Here is a 25,959-nt window from a genome sequence, read left to right on the forward strand (position 1 = left end):
TCGTTCGGAACGTCTTAGTTACGTGTCAGTAAGTGAGATTTGTTTAAAATTCTTGTGCAACATCAAGGAAATTGAGAAGAACCGCTTCACGGCATACACTGTTAAAATCGCTATGTACGCTAGTTTTGTTCGTACGGAACGTCTTAGTTACGTGTCAGTAAGTGAGATTTGTTTAAAATTCTTGTGCAACATCAAGAAAATTGAGAAGAACCGCTTCACGGCATACACTGTTAAAATCGCTATGTACGCAAGTTTTGTTCGTTCGGAACGTCTTAGTTACGTGTCAGTAAGTGAGTAATCGAAAATTCTTGTACAACGTTAAAGAAATTAAGGATATACGTTTCTCTGCGCACAAAGCTGAGTTCGCTATGTACGCAAGTTTTGGTCGTTCGGAACGTCTTAGTTACGTGTCATTAAGTGAGATTTGTTTAAAATTCTTGTGCAACATCAAGAAAATTGAGAAGAACCGCTTCACAACATACACTGTTAAAATCGCTATGTACGCTAGTTTTGTTGTACGGAACGTCTTAGTTACGTGTCAGTAAGTGAGATTTGTTTAAAATTCTTGTGCAACATCAAGGAAATTGAGATGAACCGCTTCACGGCATACACTGTTAAAATCGCTATGTACGCAAGTTTTGGTCGTTCCGAACGTCTTAGTTACGTGTCAGTAAGTGGGTTTAGTCGAAAATTCTTGTACAACGTTAACGAAATTGAGGATATACGTTTATCTGCGCACAGAGCTGAGATCGATATTTACGCAAGTTTTGGTTGTTTGGAACGTCTTAGTTGCGTGTCAGTAAGTGAGATTTGTTTAAAATTCTTGTGCAACATCAAGAAAATTGAGAAGAACCGCTTCACGGCATACACTGTTTAAATCGCTATGTACGCAAGTTTTGTTCGTTCGGAACGTCTTAGTTACGTGTCAGTAAGTGAGTTTAGTCGAAAATTCTTGTACAACGTTAAAGAAATTGAGGATATACGTTTTCTGCGCACAAAGCTGAGTTCGCTATGTACGCAAGTTTTGGTCGTTCGGAACGTCTTAGTTACGTGTCAGTAAGTGAGATTTGTTTAAAATTCTTGTGCAACATCAAGAAAATTGAGAAGAACCGCTTCACGGCATACACTGTTAAAATCGCTATGTACGCAAGTTTTGTTCGTACGGAACGTCTTAGTTACGCGTCAGTAAGTGAGATTTGTCTAAAATTCTTGTACAACGTTAACGAAATTGAGGATATACGTTTATCTGTGCACAAAGCTGAGATCGCTATGTACGCAAGTTTTGGTCGTTCGGAACGTCTTAGTTACGTGTCAGTAAGTGAGTTTAGTCGAAATTTCTTGTACAACATTAAGGAAATTGAAGATATATGTTTTTCAGCGCACAAAGCTGAGATCGCTATGTACGCAAGTTTTGTTCGTTCGGAACGTCTTAGTTACGTGTCAGTAAGTGAGTTTATTTGAAAATTCTTGTACAACGTTAAAGAAATTGAGGATATACGTTTTTCTGCGCACAAAGCTGAGTTCGCTATGTACGCAAGATTTGGTCGTTCGGAACGTCTTAGTTACGAGTCAGTAAGTGAGTTTAGTCGAAAATTCTTGTACAACGTTAACGAAATTGAGGATATACGTTTATCTGTGCACAAAGCTGAGATCGCTATGTACGCAAGTTTTGGTCGTTCGGAACGTCTTAGTTACGTGTCAGTAAGTGAGTTTAGTCGAAATTTCTTGTACAACATTAAGGAAATTGAAGATATATGTTTTTCAGCGCACAAAGCTGAGATCGCTATGTACGCAAGTTTTGTTCGTTCGGAACGTCTTAGTTACGTGTCAGTAAGTGAGTTTAGTCGAAAATTCTTGTACAACGTTAAAGAAATTGAGGATATACGTTTTTCTGCGCACAAAGCTGAGATCGCTATGTACGCAAGTTTTGTCCGTTCGGAACGTCTTAGTTACGTGTCAGTAAGTGAGTTTAGTCGAAAATTCTTGTACAACGTTAACGAAATTGAGGATATACGTTTATCTGCGCACAAAGCTGAGATCGCTATGTACGCAAGTTTTGGTCGTTCGGAACGTCTTAGTTACGTGTCAGTAAGTGAGTTTAGTCGAAAATTCTTGTACAACGTTAACGAAATTGAGGATATACATTTATCTGCGCACAAAGCTGAGATCGCTATGTACGCAAGTTTTGGTCGTTCGGAACGTCTTAGTTACGTGTCAGTAAGTGAGTTTAGTCGAAAATTCTTGTACAACGTTAACGAAATTGAGGATATACGTTTATCTGCGCACAAAGCTGAGATCGCTATGTACGCAAGTTTTGGTCGTTCGGAACGTCTTAGTTACGTGTCAGTAAGTGAGTTTAGTCGAAAATTCTTGTACAACGTTAAAGAAATTGAGGATATACGTTTTCTGCGCACAAAGCTGAGTTCGCTATGTACGCAAGTTTTGGTCGTTCGGAACGTCTTAGTTACGTGTCAGTAAGTGAGATTTGTTTAAAATTCTTGTGCAACATCAAGAAAATTGAGAAGAACCGCTTCACGGCATACACTGTTAAAATCGCTATGTACGCAAGTTTTGTTCGTACGGAACGTCTTAGTTACGCGTCAGTAAGTGAGATTTGTCTAAAATTCTTGTACAACGTTAACGAAATTGAGGATATACGTTTATCTGTGCACAAAGCTGAGATCGCTATGTACGCAAGTTTTGGTCGTTCGGAACGTCTTAGTTACGTGTCAGTAAGTGAGTTTAGTCGAAATTTCTTGTACAACATTAAGGAAATTGAAGATATATGTTTTTCAGCGCACAAAGCTGAGATCGCTATGTACGCAAGTTTTGTTCGTTCGGAACGTCTTAGTTACGTGTCAGTAAGTGAGTTTATTTGAAAATTCTTGTACAACGTTAAAGAAATTGAGGATATACGTTTTTCTGCGCACAAAGCTGAGTTCGCTATGTACGCAAGATTTGGTCGTTCGGAACGTCTTAGTTACGAGTCAGTAAGTGAGTTTAGTCGAAAATTCTTGTACAACGTTAACGAAATTGAGGATATACGTTTATCTGTGCACAAAGCTGAGATCGCTATGTACGCAAGTTTTGTTCGTTCGGAACGTCTTAGTTACGTGTCAGTAAGTGAGATTTGTTTAAAATTCTTGTGCAACATCAAGAAAATTGAGAAGAACCGCTTCACGGCATACACTGTTAAAATCGCTATGTACGCAAGTTTTGTTCGTACGGAACGTCTTAGTTACGTGTCAGTAAGTGAGTTTAGTCGAAATTTCTTGTACAACGTTAAGGAAATTGAGGATATAAGTTTTTAGCGCACAAAGCTGAGATCGCTATGTACGCAAGTTTTGTCCGTTCGGAACGTCTTAGTTACGTGTCAGTAAGTGAGTTTAGTCGAAAATTCTTGTACAACGTTAACGAAATTGAGGATATACGTTTATCTGCGCACAAAGCTGAGATCGCTATGTACGCAAGTTTTGGTCGTTCGGAACGTCTTAGTTACGTGTCAGTAAGTGAGTTTAGTCGAAAATTCTTGTACAACGTTAAAGAAATTGAGGATATACGTTTTTCTGCGCACAAAGCTGAGATCGCTATGTACGCAAGTTTTGGTCGTTCGGAACGTCTTAGTTACGTGTCAGTAACTGAGTTTAGTCGAAATTTCTTGTACAACATTAAGGAAATTGAAGATATATGTTTTTCAGCGCACAAAGCTGAGATCGCTATGTACGCAAGTTTTGTTCCTTCGGAACGTCTTAGTTACGTGTCAGTAAGTGAGTTTAGTCGAAAATTCTTGTACTACGTTAAAGAAATTGAGGATATACGTTTATCTGCGCACAAAGCTGAGATCGCTATGTACGCAAGTTTTGTTCGTTCGGAACGTCTTAGTTACGTGTCAGTAAGTGAGTATAGTTGAAAATTCTTGTACAACGTTAAAGAAATTGAGGATATACGTTTATCTGCGCACAAAGCTGAGATCGCTATATACGCAAGTTTTGGTCGTTCGGAACGTCTTAGTTACGTGTCAGTAAGTGAGATTTGTTTAAAATTCTTGTGCAACATCAAGGAAATTGAGAAGAACCGCTTCACGGCATACACTGTTAAAATCGCTATGTACGCTAGTTTTGTTCGTACGGAACGTCTTAGTTACGTGTCAGTAAGTGAGATTTGTTTAAAATTCTTGTGCAACATCAAGAAAATTGAGAAGAACCGCTTTACGGCATACACTGTTAAAATCGCTATGTACGCAAGTTTTGTTCGTTCGGAACGTCTTAGTTACGTGTCAGTAAGTGAGTAATCGAAAATTCTTGTACAACGTTAAAGAAATTAAGGATATACGTTTCTCTGCGCACAAAGCTGAGTTCGCTATGTACGCAAGTTTTGGTCGTTCGGAACGTCTTAGTTACGTGTCATTAAGTGAGATTTGTTTAAAATTCTTGTGCAACATCAAGAAAATTGAGAAGAACCGCTTCACAACATACACTGTTAAAATCGCTATGTACGCTAGTTTTGTTGTACGGAACGTCTTAGTTACGTGTCAGTAAGTGAGATTTGTTTAAAATTCTTGTGCAACATCAAGGAAATTGAGATGAACCGCTTCACGGCATACACTGTTAAAATACTATGTACGCAAGTTTTGGTCGTTCCGAACGTCTTAGTTACGTGTCAGTAAGTGGGTTTAGTCGAAAATTCTTGTACAACGTTAACGAAATTGAGGATATACGTTTATCTGCGCACAGAGCTGAGATCGATATTTACGCAAGTTTTGGTTGTTTGGAACGTCTTAGTTGCGTGTCAGTAAGTGAGATTTGTTTAAAATTCTTGTGCAACATCAAGAAAATTGAGAAGAACCGCTTCACGGCATACACTGTTAAAATCGCTATGTACGCAAGTTTTGTTCGTTCGGAACGTCTTAGTTACGTGTCAGTAAGTGAGTTTAGTCGAAAATTCTTGTACAACGTTAAAGAAATTGAGGATATACGTTTTCTGCGCACAAAGCTGAGTTCGCTATGTACGCAAGTTTTGGTCGTTCGGAACGTCTTAGTTACGTGTCAGTAAGTGAGATTTGTTTAAAATTCTTGTGCAACATCAAGAAAATTGAGAAGAACCGCTTCACGGCATACACTGTTAAAATCGCTATGTACGCAAGTTTTGTTCGTACGGAACGTCTTAGTTACGCGTCAGTAAGTGAGATTTGTCTAAAATTCTTGTACAACGTTAACGAAATTGAGGATATACGTTTATCTGTGCACAAAGCTGAGATCGCTATGTACGCAAGTTTTGGTCGTTCGGAACGTCTTAGTTACGTGTCAGTAAGTGAGTTTAGTCGAAATTTCTTGTACAACATTAAGGAAATTGAAGATATATGTTTTTCAGCGCACAAAGCTGAGATCGCTATGTACGCAAGTTTTGTTCGTTCGGAACGTCTTAGTTACGTGTCAGTAAGTGAGATTTGTTTAAAATTCTTGTGCAACATCAAGGAAATTGAGAAGAACCGCTTCACGGCATACACTGTTAAAATCGCTATGTACGCTAGTTTTGTTCGTACGGAACGTCTTAGTTACGTGTCAGTAAGTGAGATTTGTTTAAAATTCTTGTGCAACATCAAGAAAATTGAGAAGAACCGCTTCACGGCATACACTGTTAAAATCGCTATGTACGCAAGTTTTGTTCGTTCGGAACGTCTTAGTTACGTGTCAGTAAGTGAGTAATCGAAAATTCTTGTACAACGTTAAAGAAATTAAGGATATACGTTTCTCTGCGCACAAAGCTGAGTTCGCTATGTACGCAAGTTTTGGTCGTTCGGAACGTCTTAGTTACGTGTCATTAAGTGAGATTTGTTTAAAATTCTTGTGCAACATCAAGAAAATTGAGAAGAACCGCTTCACAACATACACTGTTAAAATCGCTATGTACGCTAGTTTTGTTGTACGGAACGTCTTAGTTACGTGTCAGTAAGTGAGATTTGTTTAAAATTCTTGTGCAACATCAAGGAAATTGAGATGAACCGCTTCACGGCATACACTGTTAAAATCGCTATGTACGCAAGTTTTGGTCGTTCCGAACGTCTTAGTTACGTGTCAGTAAGTGGGTTTAGTCGAAAATTCTTGTACAACGTTAAAGAAATTGAGGATATACGTTTTCTGCGCACAAAGCTGAGTTCGCTATGTACGCAAGTTTTGGTCGTTCGGAACGTCTTAGTTACGTGTCAGTAAGTGAGATTTGTTTAAAATTCTTGTGCAACATCAAGAAAATTGAGAAGAACCGCTTCACGGCATACACTGTTAAAATCGCTATGTACGCAAGTTTTGTTCGTACGGAACGTCTTAGTTACGCGTCAGTAAGTGAGATTCGTCTAAAATTCTTGTACAACGTTAACGAAATTGAGGATATACGTTTATCTGTGCACAAAGCTGAGATCGCTATGTACGCAAGTTTTGGTCGTTCGGAACGTCTTAGTTACGTGTCAGTAAGTGAGTTTAGTCGAAATTTCTTGTACAACATTAAGGAAATTGAAGATATATGTTTTTCAGCGCACAAAGCTGAGATCGCTATGTACGCAAGTTTTGTTCGTTCGGAACGTCTTAGTTACGTGTCAGTAAGTGAGTTTATTTGAAAATTCTTGTACAACGTTAAAGAAATTGAGGATATACGTTTTTCTGCGCACAAAGCTGAGTTCGCTATGTACGCAAGATTTGGTCGTTCGGAACGTCTTAGTTACGAGTCAGTAAGTGAGTTTAGTCGAAAATTCTTGTACAACGTTAACGAAATTGAGGATATACGTTTATCTGTGCACAAAGCTGAGATCGCTATGTACGCAAGTTTTGGTCGTTCGGAACGTCTTAGTTACGTGTCAGTAAGTGAGTTTAGTCGAAATTTCTTGTACAACATTAAGGAAATTGAAGATATATGTTTTTCAGCGCACAAAGCTGAGATCGCTATGTACGCAAGTTTTGTTCGTTCGGAACGTCTTAGTTACGTGTCAGTAAGTGAGTTTAGTCGAAAATTCTTGTACAACGTTAAAGAAATTGAGGATATACGTTTTTCTGCGCACAAAGCTGAGATCGCTATGTACGCAAGTTTTGTCCGTTCGGAACGTCTTAGTTACGTGTCAGTAAGTGAGTTTAGTCGAAAATTCTTGTACAACGTTAACGAAATTGAGGATATACGTTTATCTGCGCACAAAGCTGAGATCGCTATGTACGCAAGTTTTGGTCGTTCGGAACGTCTTAGTTACGTGTCAGTAAGTGAGTTTAGTCGAAAATTCTTGTACAACGTTAACGAAATTGAGGATATACATTTATCTGCGCACAAAGCTGAGATCGCTATGTACGCAAGTTTTGGTCGTTCGGAACGTCTTAGTTACGTGTCAGTAAGTGAGTTTAGTCGAAAATTCTTGTACAACGTTAACGAAATTGAGGATATACGTTTATCTGCGCACAAAGCTGAGATCGCTATGTACGCAAGTTTTGGTCGTTCGGAACGTCTTAGTTACGTGTCAGTAAGTGAGTTTAGTCGAAAATTCTTGTACAACGTTAAAGAAATTGAGGATATACGTTTTCTGCGCACAAAGCTGAGTTCGCTATGTACGCAAGTTTTGGTCGTTCGGAACGTCTTAGTTACGTGTCAGTAAGTGAGATTTGTTTAAAATTCTTGTGCAACATCAAGAAAATTGCGAAGAACCGCTTCACGGCATACACTGTTAAAATCGCTATGTACGCAAGTTTTGTTCGTACGGAACGTCTTAGTTACGCGTCAGTAAGTGAGATTTGTCTAAAATTCTTGTACAACGTTAACGAAATTGAGGATATACGTTTATCTGTGCACAAAGCTGAGATCGCTATGTACGCAAGTTTTGGTCGTTCGGAACGTCTTAGTTACGTGTCAGTAAGTGAGTTTAGTCGAAATTTCTTGTACAACATTAAGGAAATTGAAGATATATGTTTTTCAGCGCACAAAGCTGAGATCGCTATGTACGCAAGTTTTGTTCGTTCGGAACGTCTTAGTTACGTGTCAGTAAGTGAGTTTATTTGAAAATTCTTGTACAACGTTAAAGAAATTGAGGATATACGTTTTTCTGCGCACAAAGCTGAGTTCGCTATGTACGCAAGATTTGGTCGTTCGGAACGTCTTAGTTACGAGTCAGTAAGTGAGTTTAGTCGAAAATTCTTGTACAACGTTAACGAAATTGAGGATATACGTTTATCTGTGCACAAAGCTGAGATCGCTATGTACGCAAGTTTTGGTCGTTCGGAACGTCTTAGTTACGTGTCAGTAAGTGAGTTTAGTCGAAATTTCTTGTACAACATTAAGGAAATTGAAGATATATGTTTTTCAGCGCACAAAGCTGAGATCGCTATGTACGCAAGTTTTGTTCGTTCGGAACGTCTTAGTTACGTGTCAGTAAGTGAGTTTAGTCGAAAATTCTTGTACAACGTTAAAGAAATTGAGGATATACGTTTTTCTGCGCACAAAGCTGAGATCGCTATGTACGCAAGTTTTGTCCGTTCGGAACGTCTTAGTTACGTGTCAGTAAGTGAGTTTAGTCGAAAATTCTTGTACAACGTTAACGAAATTGAGGATATACGTTTATCTGCGCACAAAGCTGAGATCGCTATGTACGCAAGTTTTGGTCGTTCGGAACGTCTTAGTTACGTGTCAGTAAGTGAGTTTAGTCGAAAATTCTTGTACAACGTTAACGAAATTGAGGATATACATTTATCTGCGCACAAAGCTGAGATCGCTATGTACGCAAGTTTTGGTCGTTCGGAACGTCTTAGTTACGTGTCAGTAAGTGAGATTTGTTTAAAATTCTTGTGCAACATCAAGGAAATTGAGAAGAACCGCTTCACGGCATACACTGTTAAAATCGCTATGTACGCAAGTTTTGTTCGTACGGAACGTCTTAGTTACGTGTCAGTAAGTGAGATTTGTTTAAAATTCTTGTGTAACATCAAGAAAATTGAGAAGAACCGCTTCACGGCATACACTGTTAAAATCGCTATGTACGCAAGTTTTGTTCGTTCGGAACGTCTAAGTTACGTGTCAGTAAGTGAGTTTAGTCGAAATTTCTTGTACAACATTTAGGAAATTGAGGATATACGTTTTTCTGCGCACAAAGCTGAGTTCGCTATGTACGCAAGTTTTGGTCGTTCGGAACGTCTTAGTTACGTGTCAGTAAGTGAGTTTAGTCGAAAATTCTTGTACAACGTTAAAGAAATTGAGGATATACGTTTTTCTGCGCACAAAGCTGAGTTCGCTATGTACGCAAGTTTTGGTCGTTCGGAACGTCTTAGTTACGTGTCAGTAAGTGAGATTTGTTTAAAATTCTTGTGCAACATCAAGAAAATTGAGAAGAACCGCTTCACGGCATACAATGTTAAAATCGCTATGTACGCAAGTTTTGTTCGTTCGGAACGTCTTAGTTACGTGTCAGTAAGTGAGTTTAGTTGAAAATTCTTGTACAACGTTAAAGAAATTGAGGATATACGTTTTTCTGCGCACAAAGCTGAGTTCGCTATGTACGCAAGTTTTGGTCGTTCGGAACGTCTTAGTTACGTGTCAGTAAGTGAGTTTAGTCGAAAATTCTTGTACAACGTTAAAGAAATTGAGGATATACGTTTTTCTGCGCACAAAGCTGAGTTCGCTATGTACGCAAGTTTTGGTCGTTCGGAACGTCTTAGTTACGTGTCAGTAAGTGAGTTTAGTCGAAAATTCTTGTACAACGTTAAAGAAATTGAGGATATACGTTTTTCTGCGCACAAAGCTGAGATCGCTATGTACGCAAGTTTTGGTCGTTCGGAACGTCTTAGTTACGTGTCAGTAACTGAGTTTAGTCGAAATTTCTTGTACAACATTAAGGAAATTGAAGATATATGTTTTTCAGCGCACAAAGCTGAGATCGCTATGTACGCAAGTTTTGTTCCTTCGGAACGTCTTAGTTACGTGTCAGTAAGTGAGTTTAGTCGAAAATTCTTGTACTACGTTAAAGAAATTGAGGATATACGTTTATCTGCGCACAAAGCTGAGATCGCTATGTACGCAAGTTTTGTTCGTTCGGAACGTCTTAGTTACGTGTCAGTAAGTGAGTTTAGTTGAAAATTCTTGTACAACGTTAAAGAAATTGAGGATATACGTTTATCTGCGCACAAAGCTGAGATCGCTATGTACGCAAGTTTTGGTCGTTCGGAACGTCTTAGTTACGTGTCAGTAAGTGAGATTTGTTTAAAATTCTTGTGCAACATCAAGGAAATTGAGAAGAACCGCTTCACGGCATACACTGTTAAAATCGCTATGTACGCTAGTTTTGTTCGTACGGAACGTCTTAGTTACGTGTCAGTAAGTGAGATTTGTTTAAAATTCTTGTGCAACATCAAGAAAATTGAGAAGAACCGCTTCACGGCATACACTGTTAAAATCGCTATGTACGCAAGTTTTGTTCGTTCGGAACGTCTTAGTTACGTGTCAGTAAGTGAGTTTAGTCGAAATTTCATGTACAACATTAAGGAAATTGAGGATATAAGTTTTTAGCGCACAAAGCTGAGATCGCTATGTACGCAAGTTTTGTTCGTTCGGAACGTCTTAGTTACGTGTCAGTAAGTGAGTTTAGTCGAAAATTCTTGTACAACGTTAAAGAAATTGAGGATATACGTTTTCCTGCGCACAAAGCTGAGTTCGCTATGTACGCAAGGTTTGGTCGTTCGGAACGTCTTAGTTACGTGTCAGTAAGTGAGATTTGTTTAAAATTCTTGTGCAACATCAAGAAAATTGAGAAGAACCGCTTCACGGCATACACTGTTAAAATCGCTATGTACGCAAGTTTTGTTCGTTCGGAACGTCTTAGTTACGTGTCAGTAAGTGAGTTTAGTCGAAAATTCTTGTACAACGTTAAAGAAATTGAGGATATACGTTTTCTAAGCACAAAGCTGAGTTCGCTATGTACGCAAGTTTTGGTCGTTCGGAACGTCTTAGTTACGTGTCAGTAAGTGAGATTTGTTTAAAATTCTTGTGCAACATCAAGAAAATTGAGAAGAACCGCTTCACGGCATACACTGTTAAAATCGCTATGTACGCAAGTTTTGTTCGTACGGAACGTCTTAGTTACGCGTCAGTAAGTGAAATTTGTCTAAAATTCTTGTGCAACATCAAGGAAATTGAGAAGAACCGCTTCACGGCATACAATGTTAAAATCGCTATGTACGCAAGTTTTGTTCATTCGGAACGTCTTAGTTACGTGTCAGTAAGTGAGATTTGTTTAAAATTCTTGTGCAACATCAAGAAAATTGAGAAGAACCGCTTCACGGCATACACTGTTAAAATCGCTATGTACGCAAGTTTTGTTCGTACGGAACGTCTTAGTTACGCGTCAGTAAGTGAGATTTGTCTAAAATTCTTGTACAACGTTAACGAAATTGAGGATATACGTTTATCTGTGCACAAAGCTGAGATCGCTACCCAGTAAACACGCAGGGCTCATTTCCGTAACAATTATATAATATTCTATATGTATATATTACAGATCATTAAAATGAAACTATAACGTATCAGTTATATCAATAACATAATAAATCTATAATTGTTGCATAGAATTGTTATGTAATTTTGTCGTTACTTTGTTATGTAACATTTTTACAGTTTTGTGAACGTTAATGTGCATACTCTAAAAGTTTCGTAAATGCTACGTAACTCTAACGACGTAAATGTAACGTTATAATAAATACGTAACATTTATACAGTTTTGTGAACGTTAATGTGCATACTCTAAAAGTTTCGTAAATGCTACGTAACTCTAACGACGTAATTGTAACGTTATAATAAATACGTAACATTTATGTATTTTTGTGAACGTAAATGTGCATACTCTAAAAGTTTCGTAAATGCTACGTAACTCTAACGACGTAATTGTAACGTTATAATAAATACGCAACATTTATGTATTTTGGTGAAATGTAAATGTGTATACTCTAAAAGTTTTATAAATGCTACGTAACTCTAATGACATAATTGAAACGTTATGTTAAATACGTACCAATTATGTATTTTGGTGAATGTAAATGTGTACACTCTAAAAACTTCATAAATGCTACATAACTCTAACGACATAAGTGTATCGTTATGTTAAACATGTAACATTAACATTATTTTATTGATGTCAATGTATACATTTTTCTTAAAACCTTGTAAAAAGAATTCGTAAAAGGAAGAGAATTATGCAGAAACAAGAAAATGAAAGATTTTGAGAGAGGAAAGTTGCGATATATTTATTTATAATTTAAAAGCGGTAACAATATATCAATCATGCCTTTTTTAGAGAAGAACTACAACATCACAAACGCGTGCTCCGTGCACACCATATACATTTATTGTGTGTGTACCACATTTGATTTTTTTTTGTGTGTATACAGGGTGATTCAAAACAACTTTTAGTTCTTAAAATGTCGTATTCTTGAATTAATTCTAAGACGATTTTTCCTTTATCAAAATTTTATCCGAAGCTTAGTTGTTAAATTATAATATATGTATACACACACACACACACACACACACACACATATGTAATACACAGACACACACGCACACGATAAATGCGTGTGGCGCACGCAAAGCGCACACTTGTAATGTCTAGTAATAACAAAATTTCCATATCGTATTACACATAAAAAAATATATACCATTGTTGACATTTTTGAGTGTTCTGAAAAGATGATAAATGCATATAATATCATTGAGAAAAACGTATTTGAAACATATTTTCTTAATATAGAGTTATAAATGTGGAAAATAAAATTATATATTAAAAAAAAAATTTTTAAATATGCACCAGATATCTTTTTTTGAATGATATATGTATACTATTTTTCTGTTATGTAACATTTATGAAATTTTTATAGTATACACATTTACATTTATCAAAATATATAATTGTTACGTATTTAACATAACATTTCAATTATATCATTAGAGTTACGTAACATGTATGAAACTTTTAGAGTATACACATTTACATTCACCAAAATACATAAATGTTATGTATATTTAACATAACGTGTCAATTATGTCGTTAAAATTACGTGGCATTCACGAAACTTTTAGAGTATACACATTTATGTTCACCAAATTGCATAAATGTTACATAATAGAGTAACGACAAAATGACATAACATTTCTATGTAACAATTATAGATTCATTACGTTATTGACATAACTGATACGTCATAGTTTTGTTTTGTTCATTTATAACATATAGAATATTATGTAATTATTAAGTAAATATACGTTTACTGAAATTTTTTACTTATGTTCTTTGTGCAAGACGCATAATTAGTAAATTTTTCTCTACATTATGCATCTGTGTAAGTTATGTGAACATGCCCTAGGGGGTAAGTCTGTGATTGGCTTATTGTTAGTCGTATTAAGTATACGTGCAAGCATAGACATAGTCGCTGCTACTTGCGAGCGAGAGAGAACGCAAGGAGCACGGAACAGAGTATGTCCTTTTCTACGTGTATCTTTACCCCCACTCCTTAAATAAAGGCAAACGCTCGGTCTAGATATACTATGTCTATGCGTGCAAGGCTGCGTTCGGAAACATCACTCGTGTGCACACGAGTGTCGTTCTATCTTTGTTATGTACCAAAAGTTAAACAAAGATAGAACGTCGCTCGTGTGCACACGGGTAATGTTTCCGAACGCAGCTCTAGTGCGCAATCATCGTACAAAGCATCCCAAGCTTCTGCGCGCTAGACTTTACTTTTCAATATGGCCAAATCTACGAAAACAGTAGTTGTGCGTGTGAAAAAATTGTGTTGAAAGTGTGAACAGTATCGAGATATTGGTAAGTATGAAATAAATATTAACTTAATAATTAATGCCAACAAATGATAATTGTTGTCTTGTGGTAAAAAAGCTATGCTAAAGATTGAATTCCTCTTGTGCAGTGAACAAAAGATACATCGCGTACCACGTGAAAACTGAAAACCACGTGCGCCTAACAAAGGACAAAGGACCTCGTGCCGGCGAAAGATACACCTAGTTTTGCCTCATTATTTTTATATTTTGGCATTTTTATAGTAAGTACGATTTATTTTATGCAACATTATTTTTCCCATGTTTTTTTTACAATATTTGTTGCACGGTCATATAATGAGAAAAACAAGAAATCTCTTATTTGCACTACTTTTTGAATCAGAAGCTTGAATATTTCGAGTGTAAAGTTACATCATTTCTTAATTATAGATTTTTTATTTTTTATTGCATTGCGGCATACTAAATTCCGGTTTATAATTTTTTTATAATGATCGTAATGGTAATTCCAATGATAAATGATATCAATTATGAAATATAGCTTTTATATTGTTGAACAAGATATCTGCATTAGAAAAAACTGTAGATATATTTTTTCGAATACTTCATATATTTTGAAAGTTTATTATTGACTGTTTTCATAATAATTTTTTGCAAATGAAATAGAATCTTATAATTAATAAATATTTTCTATGCATGAGTCTTAATTTTTCAATTTGGTATTTGATCGTGAATTAATTTGATGTAAACTGATTTTTATTCAAGTATAAAATATTTAAACATGATAGCATTAATTATTACAAGTCATTACATAATGAAGTTATAGGTCTTAAAAAATTGTAAATATTATGCGTGCAATATGCTTATATAATTACTTTAATTTATAATTTATAGTTTATAATAACATGCAACGTAACAAAAAAAATTATTCGTGTTTAATTAATTACAACACTAAAATACATTACAAAAATATTTCCGTTAAAAGACATTAAAAAATTATGTAGGTTGTTTCACCATAATTGTGAGAAATCAAATTTTTCATATATAAATGAAATACTATTTAAGAAACATAGATTGCATTTTTTCTGAAATTTTCTATTAGCGTCCTTAAAATATTACATAAATTATATTTTAATTATTGAATTAGTTTGTTTCGATAAAAAACTGCAAATGTCTTAAAACATTTTTTATTTGTCAAAATATTTTTAATTCTCCATATAAGCTTCCTATATATTGTTTCAGTGAAAAAGGAGAATATAATATAAACAATAATATCAGGCAAACCCAAACCTATATTCGTATACATAATCGCAATTCATCTATTTCCTATTGCTTTATAAAATTATATATTATGTCCAAATCAAAATTAAGACTAGACATTAATTCTTTAACGCCAAGGCAGCGGCGACGTATTTTCTTAAAAAAATTTCGTAATATCTGCCAAATGACTATTAATTCAAATTTGGAAATTCAAAATAATATCGTAAGTTTATCGAATGGGCCAGGTAACATCGAACAATTACCTCAGCAGCAAAATATACTAAAAGAAATTGATATCGATTATTCCAATGTAATGAACACTCATAAGTGTACAGAAAATAATCATGATTTAGTTTCTGAACATTCGGAAATTAGTATTGATAAAAATAGTCTTCAGTTAAGTATTTCAAGTGATAAATTTTCTAAAACAGAATTTTGTAAAACAGAACTTATTAACGACATCCGATTATGGGCTATTGAAAATCGTGTCAGTCATTCTGCTATTAGTAGTTTACTGAAAATTCTAGTAAAATACGGCCATAATGTTCCGATTGATGCTCGAACTCTATTTCAAACGCCCAAACAAGTAGACATTATTGAAATGACACCAGGAAAATATTATCATGCAGGTTTAGATGATAGTTTGAAAAAATCTATTCGTAAGCATTATTGTCGAAATAATTTACCATCTCAGATAAATATTAATGTGAATATAGATGGTCTTCCTTTAACAAAATCTTCTGGGAGTCAATTTTGGCCTATTTTAGGTAGTATAGTTGCAGATATTTACACCGAACCGTTTATAATTGGTGTTTATCATGGTTTTGAAAAGCCAGAATGTTGCAATACTTTTTTGAAATATTTTAAGGATGATTGTTTAGAAATTTTCCGAACTGGCATTGTAGAATACGGCAAAAAAATAACTGTGAAATTGAACGTATTTATCTGCGATGCTCCTGCAAAATCGTTTATCAAGGGAACTAAAGGACATAATGCGTATTTTGGATGCGGTAATTGTATTCAAGAGGGAGATTACATAGAAAATCGAGTAACGTACCCAGAAATTAATGCAATGTTAAGATCAGATGAATCTTTTAAATTAAGAAAACAAGAAGAACACCATAAAATCACTTCAAATCTTGAAGATTTAAACATTGGAATGGTTACTCAATTTCCTTTAGACTACATGCATCTCGTACTATTAGGAGTAATGAAAAAATTGTTGCAGTTTTGGATTAAAGGTAAACATAATGTTCGTATGGTTGCAACTCAGATAACTCTTGCTTCAACTTCTTTATTATCTATGTCATTATTCCTACCTAAGGAATTTGCTAGAAAGCCAAGGAAATTAGATGAGGTTGATCGCTTTAAAGCCACCGAATTAAGACAATTATTATTATATACTGGGCCAATAATCTTTTTTAAAAAATTATCACGTGATAAATATGTTCATTTTTTGAGTCTGAGCATAGCAATTCGAATTTTATGTAGCAAAGAATATTGCGTACAACTGCTTGATTATGCACACAGTTTATTATTGTATTTTGTTGAAAATTATTGCACATTATATGGTCGTCAATATTTATCATATAACGTTCATAATTTAATTCATTTGTGTTATTATGTAAAATTATGGGGAGTGTTAGATAAATTTAGTGCGTTTAAGTTCGAAAATTACATGCAAAAAATTAAATCAAGAATTAGATCTTCGAGTCGGCCATTAGAACAATTAGTCAATCGTTGTAAAGAAGAAGATAATTTTAATATAACAAATGTAGAAAAGAATTATCCAATACCAAAAGTACGTATTATAAATGGCAAAAAGATAATAAAATCAGTTCAATGTAAAGGTTTCTATCTAAGTACAAGAACTGCTGATAATTGTTGTCTTTTGTTAGATGGTACAACGATTTCACTTACGACAATTTATTTTAAAAATAAACAGATTTACATTATTGGCAAAAAGTATTTAAATATTAAATCATTTTTTCGCATTCCATGCAACTCTTTAAATATCGGAATTAAAAAAATTAACGAGTCACAGTATGAGTTAATTACTATTCCATTGTCTGATATTAAATTAAAATGTGTAAAACTGCCTTTATGTGACGAAGAAGCTGTGATCTTGCCTTTACTGCACCAACAAGATATATGTTTATGGCGAGTACTCATATTGATAGAATATATAATTGAAAACAATATTAAATTAATTAACAAGTTTTACTTTTTTACAGATTATTAATAATGGTAAAAAATTTCGCTGTCGTAACTTTTCCAAGCGATGGGAATAATGAAGAAGAGATCGTATCAGAAGTTCCATCTTTATGGCTTTCTTCCAATTTAACAGAATGCTGGTGGCCATCGGTAAAAAATATAAACATGTTTATTGTGAAACAAACTCCACCTGTTACTAATAATCCTAAATGGACACTTTATCCTATCAAATTTCATGGATATTATGGTAATTTATATTTTACTTCAGAATTTATGTAATTATTTTTTTAATATTTTAAAAAAATAATGTAATTTGTAAATTACGGTTTTGTCCTAATCAAGATTCATTAGATGAGGCTAGACAAAGAGCAACGAATTATTCTTCAAGCGATGAAAATAATACAAATCAAATAAAGAAGTCATGCACAAAACGGTCACTAAATACAGTTTATGATAATGAATCTGAATCTGATTCTGATGACTCACGTTCAATTATACCAAATCCACCATCAATCCACAATGTCTCACAATCAGCCAAAAATATTCAATCAATCTCAAATATTTTGGATTCAACAATTATTAATAATATTGATATGGAAATTCTTGATGGAACTATAGTACCTCACAAAAGTAATTTTTATTTTAATTCTTTTATTCCATTTTTATTATCTCTATAATAAAACAGTTTTTTTTTAAATTATAGTTATTGTTTATTATGAGTAATCTAATACTTTTTTAATATTTCTAGATATGCAGGATGTATATACGTTAGTGTCAGAAATGTCAGATAAAATGGAAGGTTTTGTATTTACTTTTTATCTTATAATTTTATTAATATCTCTTTATGGCATTGTTTACTCAATATTATTAATTTTTTAGATAATTTTGAAAAAATATGTACAGCTATAACTACAATTTCATTAGACATACAAACTATAGATATTCGTTTAAAAAACATAGAAACACAACATAACCAACATAAGTCTAAAGACTCTGCCAGGGATACATCAAATATACAAAAATCTTTTCCGTTTAAGAGTATAAATGAAATAATAGCTTTTGAAAAGAATTTATCAGAAAATGCAGATGAGTACAACAAATTTGTAAGTTTAATTAAGTTATTTAAATGCAAATTTTATTTAAATAGAATAATGTAAATTATATTATTGGTATGTTTTATTTCTAAAGATGCTGTATATATCTCGCATAGGCGGAGGGTCCGCTAAAGAAAATTTAATTCGTATATATCGAACTTTATTTTCTAATGAAGTTGCCAAGGTATCATCCTGGAAAGGACTACGTAATCATTTTAAAATAAGTAGTTTAAAGTCTATATTGACGGGAATACAAGGTAAAATATATTTTTATATTTATAAATAAATTTATAAAATATGCAATTTAATTTAATGTAAAATTTTTTTAATAATTCAGCAACAATTTTGGCTCAACATCAATTCACAAACAAAGAGTTTGAAGACATCACGAAAGAATGGTTTCGCCAAGGTGGTCAAAGGCTTAGCAGACAACAAAAAGACTCTGAAGAAGCAAATCCGCAAGTTATTTAAATGTCTCAAAAGCTTATTATTTTTTCATTATAATCTTTTTTCTTATTAGTCTATGAGCTTTCGGCTTATGATCTTTTTTTTATTGGCCTAGAGTCTTAATTAACATAAGAAATATTTTTTTTAACTAATGTTTTTTTTATATTGAATGATTTTAACACTAAACCTACCACGACTGGTTAAACAATCGGTCAAAACGTTATCAAAGTTTAAAAATTTCTGCATTTGGTATAAATAAGTTGTCGGTAGATTTAGTGTTAAATACTTAAGTTTTTAAATTTTTATGTTCTAAAATCTAAAATCATAGTCTGCACTCTTTTCATTTTGAGTTCTCAACGTCATTATTTGAGTTAAATACTTCTTTTAGGAGAATTAGTAGAATTAAAGTATGCATTATGTTGATACATTTAATAGTTTATCTAACAATCTTTTTAATTACAAAAAGTATAATTGCTTTATTGTTTTTCTTTCAAATGAAAATCGAATTGCGTTTCCATTTTTGTTTAAATTAGATTTATTCTAACGGTACACACTTATATTATTAACAAATGTGTTATAATTAACGAATCATACATGAATCTCAAAGATTTTGACAAGTGTGTTTATGAAAAGTTTATGGATGTAAAAATTATAATTTTCATGTGGGGAGAAGCCTAAAAAACTCATTTCTTATTGATGTATAGTGTTAAAACAAAAAATAATATCGCGAATACTCGAGTGTACCGTGAAGTTTAAATTTATCATATTAATTACTATTATAATAAATTTATAATTTATAATATTTCTAAATTTAATTAATTTATAATATTATTAATTGTTATTAGTGTACTATATTTTGCAACAAAATTAGGAAATTATTGTACTTCGGCGTAAAAAGGCGTAGAAAGGATGAAATTCATTCAAATTGATATACTTTTCGAAAAAATTATCACAGAATGATATTTAAAACAGATTTTAAAGCTAGAAAACATAACTTTCCAATGCTCTAACGGAGATTTTTCTAACGATTTTTCTTATACAGATTTTATTACAAGTGGTGCTACTTTAAAATGAGCTTTGTAATTGTAGAAAAAAACTTCAACTTTAATAGGCGAGTACGTAGAGAACAATTTTTTCATCAATTCTATTAATTGTAATAAAACTTAACATTTTCTCTTTAAAATGCTTTTTTTAAACAGTTCTACGACCATATGACATTTTTTTTGCAAAAATACGTGAATTCGATTCTTTTTAATTTTGTGATTCTAATTGTTTGCAAAGTATATTAATTAATACAATATAAGTGCAATTTGTTATTTAAGTTTGAAATTATTATTAGCTATTAGTATATTTAAAGTTTTCTCTTAAAAAAAATATCTAAAATTATGTAATATAATTTAAATTATCATTATAATTGTAATTTGAAACAAAAATTAATTTTATAAATATTAATAATATTTGTTAAAAGATTTATTCATAAATTTGTTACAAGATTCATTTATTTAACAATTTAGCATGTGGAAATAAAGAGTTGTTCAAGAAATCAAGTTTTTATTGTTATATATATCCATATCTTTATATATACACGATTTTCTAAACATAAATAATATAAGTTAATTCTCTTAATTTTAATAAAAAAACAACCATTAGTAATTTTATCCAATCAATAATTTTGCGCTGTATATTCAACTATAGCAGAATAGTTTCTTCATTTTAATCATTGATAAATATATATGTATTATTAATATATATATTTATCAATGATTAGACTGAAAAAAGACTATTCTATTATAGTTACTTAATTTCATGTCTAAATTTTAGATATTTGTTATTTGTTATTATCATTTTGTTACATATTATATACAGCATAGTGTTGCTGTATATAATACGTGACATTTTGATCTAAATGTTACCTGTAAATTACATAATGGTTACTAGAACAGATAATATGTGTTCTGTAAATAATATATAAATATTACAGAACAGTGTGTACTAAATTCTATTATAATGACGTAATTTTATATCTAAATTTTATGTATCTATTACGTATTATATACAGGCATAATGTTGCTGATATTTTCATCTAAACATCATTTAAAAGTTGACATAATCGTTACCATATCTGTTCTCTCAATGTTACAGAACAGTGTTTACTATGTTCTGTTACAGTTACGTAATTTATATATATAAATTTTATGTATCTATTACGTTTTAAAAGTTGACATAATGGTTACCATATCTGTTCTGTCAATGTTATGTAAATGTTACAGAACAGTGTTTACTATGTTCTGTTATAGTTATGTAATTTCATATATAAATTTTATGTATCTATTACATTTTAATTTCATGTATCTATTATGTTTGATATACAAGAATAATGTTGCTGACATTTCCATCTAAACGTTACTTAATCGTGGACATAACGGTTACCACAACAGCGAACAGCTGTTTTGTAAATGTTCTGTAAAAGTTACAAAACAGTGTTTATTGGGTATGTACGCAAGTTTTGGTCGTTCGGAACGTCTTAGTTACGTGTCAGTAAGTGAGTTTAGTCGAAATTTCTTGTACAACATTAAGGAAATTGAAGATATATGTTTTTCAGCGCACAAAGCTGAGATCGCTATGTACGCAAGTTTTGTTCGTTCGGAACGTCTTAGTTACGTGTCAGTAAGTGAGATTTGTTTAAAATTCTTGTGCAACATCAAGGAAATTGAGAAGAACCGCTTCACGGCATACACTGTTAAAATCGCTATGTACGCTAGTTTTGTTCGTACGGAACGTCTTAGTTACGTGTCAGTAAGTGAGATTTGTTTAAAATTCTTGTGCAACATCAAGAAAATTGAGAAGAACCGCTTCACGGCATACACTGTTAAAATCGCTATGTACGCAAGTTTTGTTCGTTCGGAACGTCTTAGTTACGTGTCAGTAAGTGAGTAATCGAAAATTCTTGTACAACGTTAAAGAAATTAAGGATATACGTTTCTCTGCGCACAAAGCTGAGTTCGCTATGTACGCAAGTTTTGGTCGTTCGGAACGTCTTAGTTACGTGTCATTAAGTGAGATTTGTTTAAAATTCTTGTGCAACATCAAGAAAATTGAGAAGAACCGCTTCACAACATACACTGTTAAAATCGCTATGTACGCTAGTTTTGTTGTACGGAACGTCTTAGTTACGTGTCAGTAAGTGAGATTTGTTTAAAATTCTTGTGCAACATCAAGGAAATTGAGATGAACCGCTTCACGGCATACACTGTTAAAATACTATGTACGCAAGTTTTGGTCGTTCCGAACGTCTTAGTTACGTGTCAGTAAGTGGGTTTAGTCGAAAATTCTTGTACAACGTTAACGAAATTGAGGATATACGTTTATCTGCGCACAGAGCTGAGATCGATATTTACGCAAGTTTTGGTTGTTTGGAACGTCTTAGTTGCGTGTCAGTAAGTGAGATTTGTTTAAAATTCTTGTGCAACATCAAGAAAATTGAGAAGAACCGCTTCACGGCATACACTGTTAAAATCGCTATGTACGCAAGTTTTGTTCGTTCGGAACGTCTTAGTTACGTGTCAGTAAGTGAGTTTAGTCGAAAATTCTTGTACAACGTTAAAGAAATTGAGGATATACGTTTTCTGCGCACAAAGCTGAGTTCGCTATGTACGCAAGTTTTGGTCGTTCGGAACGTCTTAGTTACGTGTCAGTAAGTGAGATTTGTTTAAAATTCTTGTGCAACATCAAGAAAATTGAGAAGAACCGCTTCACGGCATACACTGTTAAAATCGCTATGTACGCAAGTTTTGTTCGTACGGAACGTCTTAGTTACGCGTCAGTAAGTGAGATTTGTCTAAAATTCTTGTACAACGTTAACGAAATTGAGGATATACGTTTATCTGTGCACAAAGCTGAGATCGCTATGTACGCAAGTTTTGGTCGTTCGGAACGTCTTAGTTACGTGTCAGTAAGTGAGTTTAGTCGAAATTTCTTGTACAACATTAAGGAAATTGAAGATATATGTTTTTCAGCGCACAAAGCTGAGATCGCTATGTACGCAAGTTTTGTTCGTTCGGAACGTCTTAGTTACGTGTCAGTAAGTGAGATTTGTTTAAAATTCTTGTGCAACATCAAGGAAATTGAGAAGAACCGCTTCACGGCATACACTGTTAAAATCGCTATGTACGCTAGTTTTGTTCGTACGGAACGTCTTAGTTACGTGTCAGTAAGTGAGATTTGTTTAAAATTCTTGTGCAACATCAAGAAAATTGAGAAGAACCGCTTCACGGCATACACTGTTAAAATCGCTATGTACGCAAGTTTTGTTCGTTCGGAACGTCTTAGTTACGTGTCAGTAAGTGAGTAATCGAAAATTCTTGTACAACGTTAAAGAAATTAAGGATATACGTTTCTCTGCGCACAAAGCTGAGTTCGCTATGTACGCAAGTTTTGGTCGTTCGGAACGTCTTAGTTACGTGTCATTAAGTGAGATTTGTTTAAAATTCTTGTGCAACATCAAGAAAATTGAGAAGAACCGCTTCACAACATACACTGTTAAAATCGCTATGTACGCTAGTTTTGTTGTACGGAACGTCTTAGTTACGTGTCAGTAAGTGAGATTTGTTTAAAATTCTTGTGCAACATCAAGGAAATTGAGATGAACCGCTTCACGGCATACACTGTTAAAATCGCTATGTACGCAAGTTTTGGTCGTTCCGAACGTCTTAGTTACGTGTCAGTAAGTGGGTTTAGTCGAAAATTCTTGTACAACGTTAACGAAATTGAGGATATACGTTTATCTGCGCACAGAGCTGAGATCGATATTTACGCAAGTTTTGGTTGTTTGGAACGTCTTAGTTGCGTGTCAGTAAGTGAGATTTGTTTAAAATTCTTGTGCAACATCAAGAAAATTGAGAAGAACCGCTTCACGGCATACACTGTTTAAATCGCTATGTACGCAAGTTTTGTTCGTTCGGAACGTCTTAGTTACGTGTCAGTAAGTGAGTTTAGTCGAAAATTCTTGTACAACGTTAAAGAAATTGAGGATATACGTTTTCTGCGCACAAAGCTGAGTTCGCTATGTACGCAAGTTTTGGTCGTTCGGAACGTCTTAGTTACGTGTCAGTAAGTGAGATTTGTTTAAAATTCTTGTGCAACATCAAGAAAATTGAGAAGAACCGCTTCACGGCATACACTGTTAAAATCGCTATGTACGCAAGTTTTGTTCGTACGGAACGTCTTAGTTACGCGTCAGTAAGTGAGATTTGTCTAAAATTCTTGTACAACGTTAACGAAATTGAGGATATACGTTTATCTGTGCACAAAGCTGAGATCGCTATGTACGCAAGTTTTGGTCGTTCGGAACGTCTTAGTTACGTGTCAGTAAGTGAGTTTAGTCGAAATTTCTTGTACAACATTAAGGAAATTGAAGATATATGTTTTTCAGCGCACAAAGCTGAGATCGCTATGTACGCAAGTTTTGTTCGTTCGGAACGTCTTAGTTACGTGTCAGTAAGTGAGTTTATTTGAAAATTCTTGTACAACGTTAAAGAAATTGAGGATATACGTTTTTCTGCGCACAAAGCTGAGTTCGCTATGTACGCAAGATTTGGTCGTTCGGAACGTCTTAGTTACGAGTCAGTAAGTGAGTTTAGTCGAAAATTCTTGTACAACGTTAACGAAATTGAGGATATACGTTTATCTGTGCACAATGCTGAGATCGCTATGTACGCAAGTTTTGGTCGTTCGGAACGTCTTAGTTACGTGTCAGTAAGTGAGTTTAGTCGAAATTTCTTGTACAACATTAAGGAAATTGAAGATATATGTTTTTCAGCGCACAAAGCTGAGATCGCTATGTACGCAAGTTTTGTTCGTTCGGAACGTCTTAGTTACGTGTCAGTAAGTGAGTTTAGTCGAAAATTCTTGTACAACGTTAAAGAAATTGAGGATATACGTTTTTCTGCGCACAAAGCTGAGATCGCTATGTACGCAAGTTTTGTCCGTTCGGAACGTCTTAGTTACGTGTCAGTAAGTGAGTTTAGTCGAAAATTCTTGTACAACGTTAACGAAATTGAGGATATACGTTTATCTGCGCACAAAGCTGAGATCGCTATGTACGCAAGTTTTGGTCGTTCGGAACGTCTTAGTTACGTGTCAGTAAGTGAGTTTAGTCGAAAATTCTTGTACAACGTTAACGAAATTGAGGATATACATTTATCTGCGCACAAAGCTGAGATCGCTATGTACGCAAGTTTTGGTCGTTCGGAACGTCTTAGTTACGTGTCAGTAAGTGAGTTTAGTCGAAAATTCTTGTACAACGTTAACGAAATTGAGGATATACGTTTATCTGCGCACAAAGCTGAGATCGCTATGTACGCAAGTTTTGGTCGTTCGGAACGTCTTAGTTACGTGTCAGTAAGTGAGTTTAGTCGAAAATTCTTGTACAACGTTAAAGAAATTGAGGATATACGTTTTCTGCGCACAAAGCTGAGTTCGCTATGTACGCAAGTTTTGGTCGTTCGGAACGTCTTAGTTACGTGTCAGTAAGTGAGATTTGTTTAAAATTCTTGTGCAACATCAAGAAAATTGAGAAGAACCGCTTCACGGCATACACTGTTAAAATCGCTATGTACGCAAGTTTTGTTCGTACGGAACGTCTTAGTTACGCGTCAGTAAGTGAGATTTGTCTAAAATTCTTGTACAACGTTAACGAAATTGAGGATATACGTTTATCTGTGCACAAAGCTGAGATCGCTATGTACGCAAGTTTTGGTCGTTCGGAACGTCTTAGTTACGTGTCAGTAAGTGAGTTTAGTCGAAATTTCTTGTACAACATTAAGGAAATTGAAGATATATGTTTTTCAGCGCACAAAGCTGAGATCGCTATGTACGCAAGTTTTGTTCGTTCGGAACGTCTTAGTTACGTGTCAGTAAGTGAGTTTATTTGAAAATTCTTGTACAACGTTAAAGAAATTGAGGATATACGTTTTTCTGCGCACAAAGCTGAGTTCGCTATGTACGCAAGATTTGGTCGTTCGGAACGTCTTAGTTACGAGTCAGTAAGTGAGTTTAGTCGAAAATTCTTGTACAACGTTAACGAAATTGAGGATATACGTTTATCTGTGCACAAAGCTGAGATCGCTATGTACGCAAGTTTTGGTCG

General features: G+C 34.0%; 1 protein-coding gene across 4 annotated transcripts; it reads left to right on the forward strand.

Moving 5' to 3' along the window:
- Window positions 1–13,217: 13,217 nt before the first annotated feature.
- Window positions 13,218–19,437, forward strand: LOC138941933 (uncharacterized). Of its 4 annotated transcripts, XM_070311895.1 has the most exons (8): window positions 13,218–13,828; window positions 13,932–14,063; window positions 17,292–17,518; window positions 17,614–17,901; window positions 18,020–18,070; window positions 18,151–18,374; window positions 18,460–18,622; window positions 18,703–19,437. In XM_070311895.1, exons 3-8 carry the CDS (start codon window positions 17,302–17,304, stop codon window positions 18,834–18,836), a joined length of 1,077 nt encoding a protein of 358 aa, XP_070167996.1. In that variant the 5' UTR covers window positions 13,218–13,828; window positions 13,932–14,063; window positions 17,292–17,301; the 3' UTR covers window positions 18,837–19,437. The 4 variants fall into 4 exon arrangements, with proteins under 4 accessions (XP_070167996.1, XP_070168002.1, XP_070168005.1 ...); XM_070311901.1 differs by lacking the exons at window positions 13,218–13,828; window positions 13,932–14,063 and adding an exon at window positions 15,912–17,217; XM_070311904.1 differs by lacking the exons at window positions 13,218–13,828; window positions 13,932–14,063 and having other exon boundaries at window positions 17,358–17,421; window positions 17,623–17,901.
- Window positions 19,438–25,959: the final 6,522 nt, after the last annotated feature.

This window comes from Polyergus mexicanus, unplaced genomic scaffold (genome assembly GCF_030449975.1).
Source record: "Polyergus mexicanus isolate NDT 795.1 unplaced genomic scaffold, iyPolMexi1.0 SCAF_2, whole genome shotgun sequence".
NCBI lineage: Eukaryota > Metazoa > Arthropoda > Insecta > Hymenoptera > Formicidae > Polyergus > Polyergus mexicanus.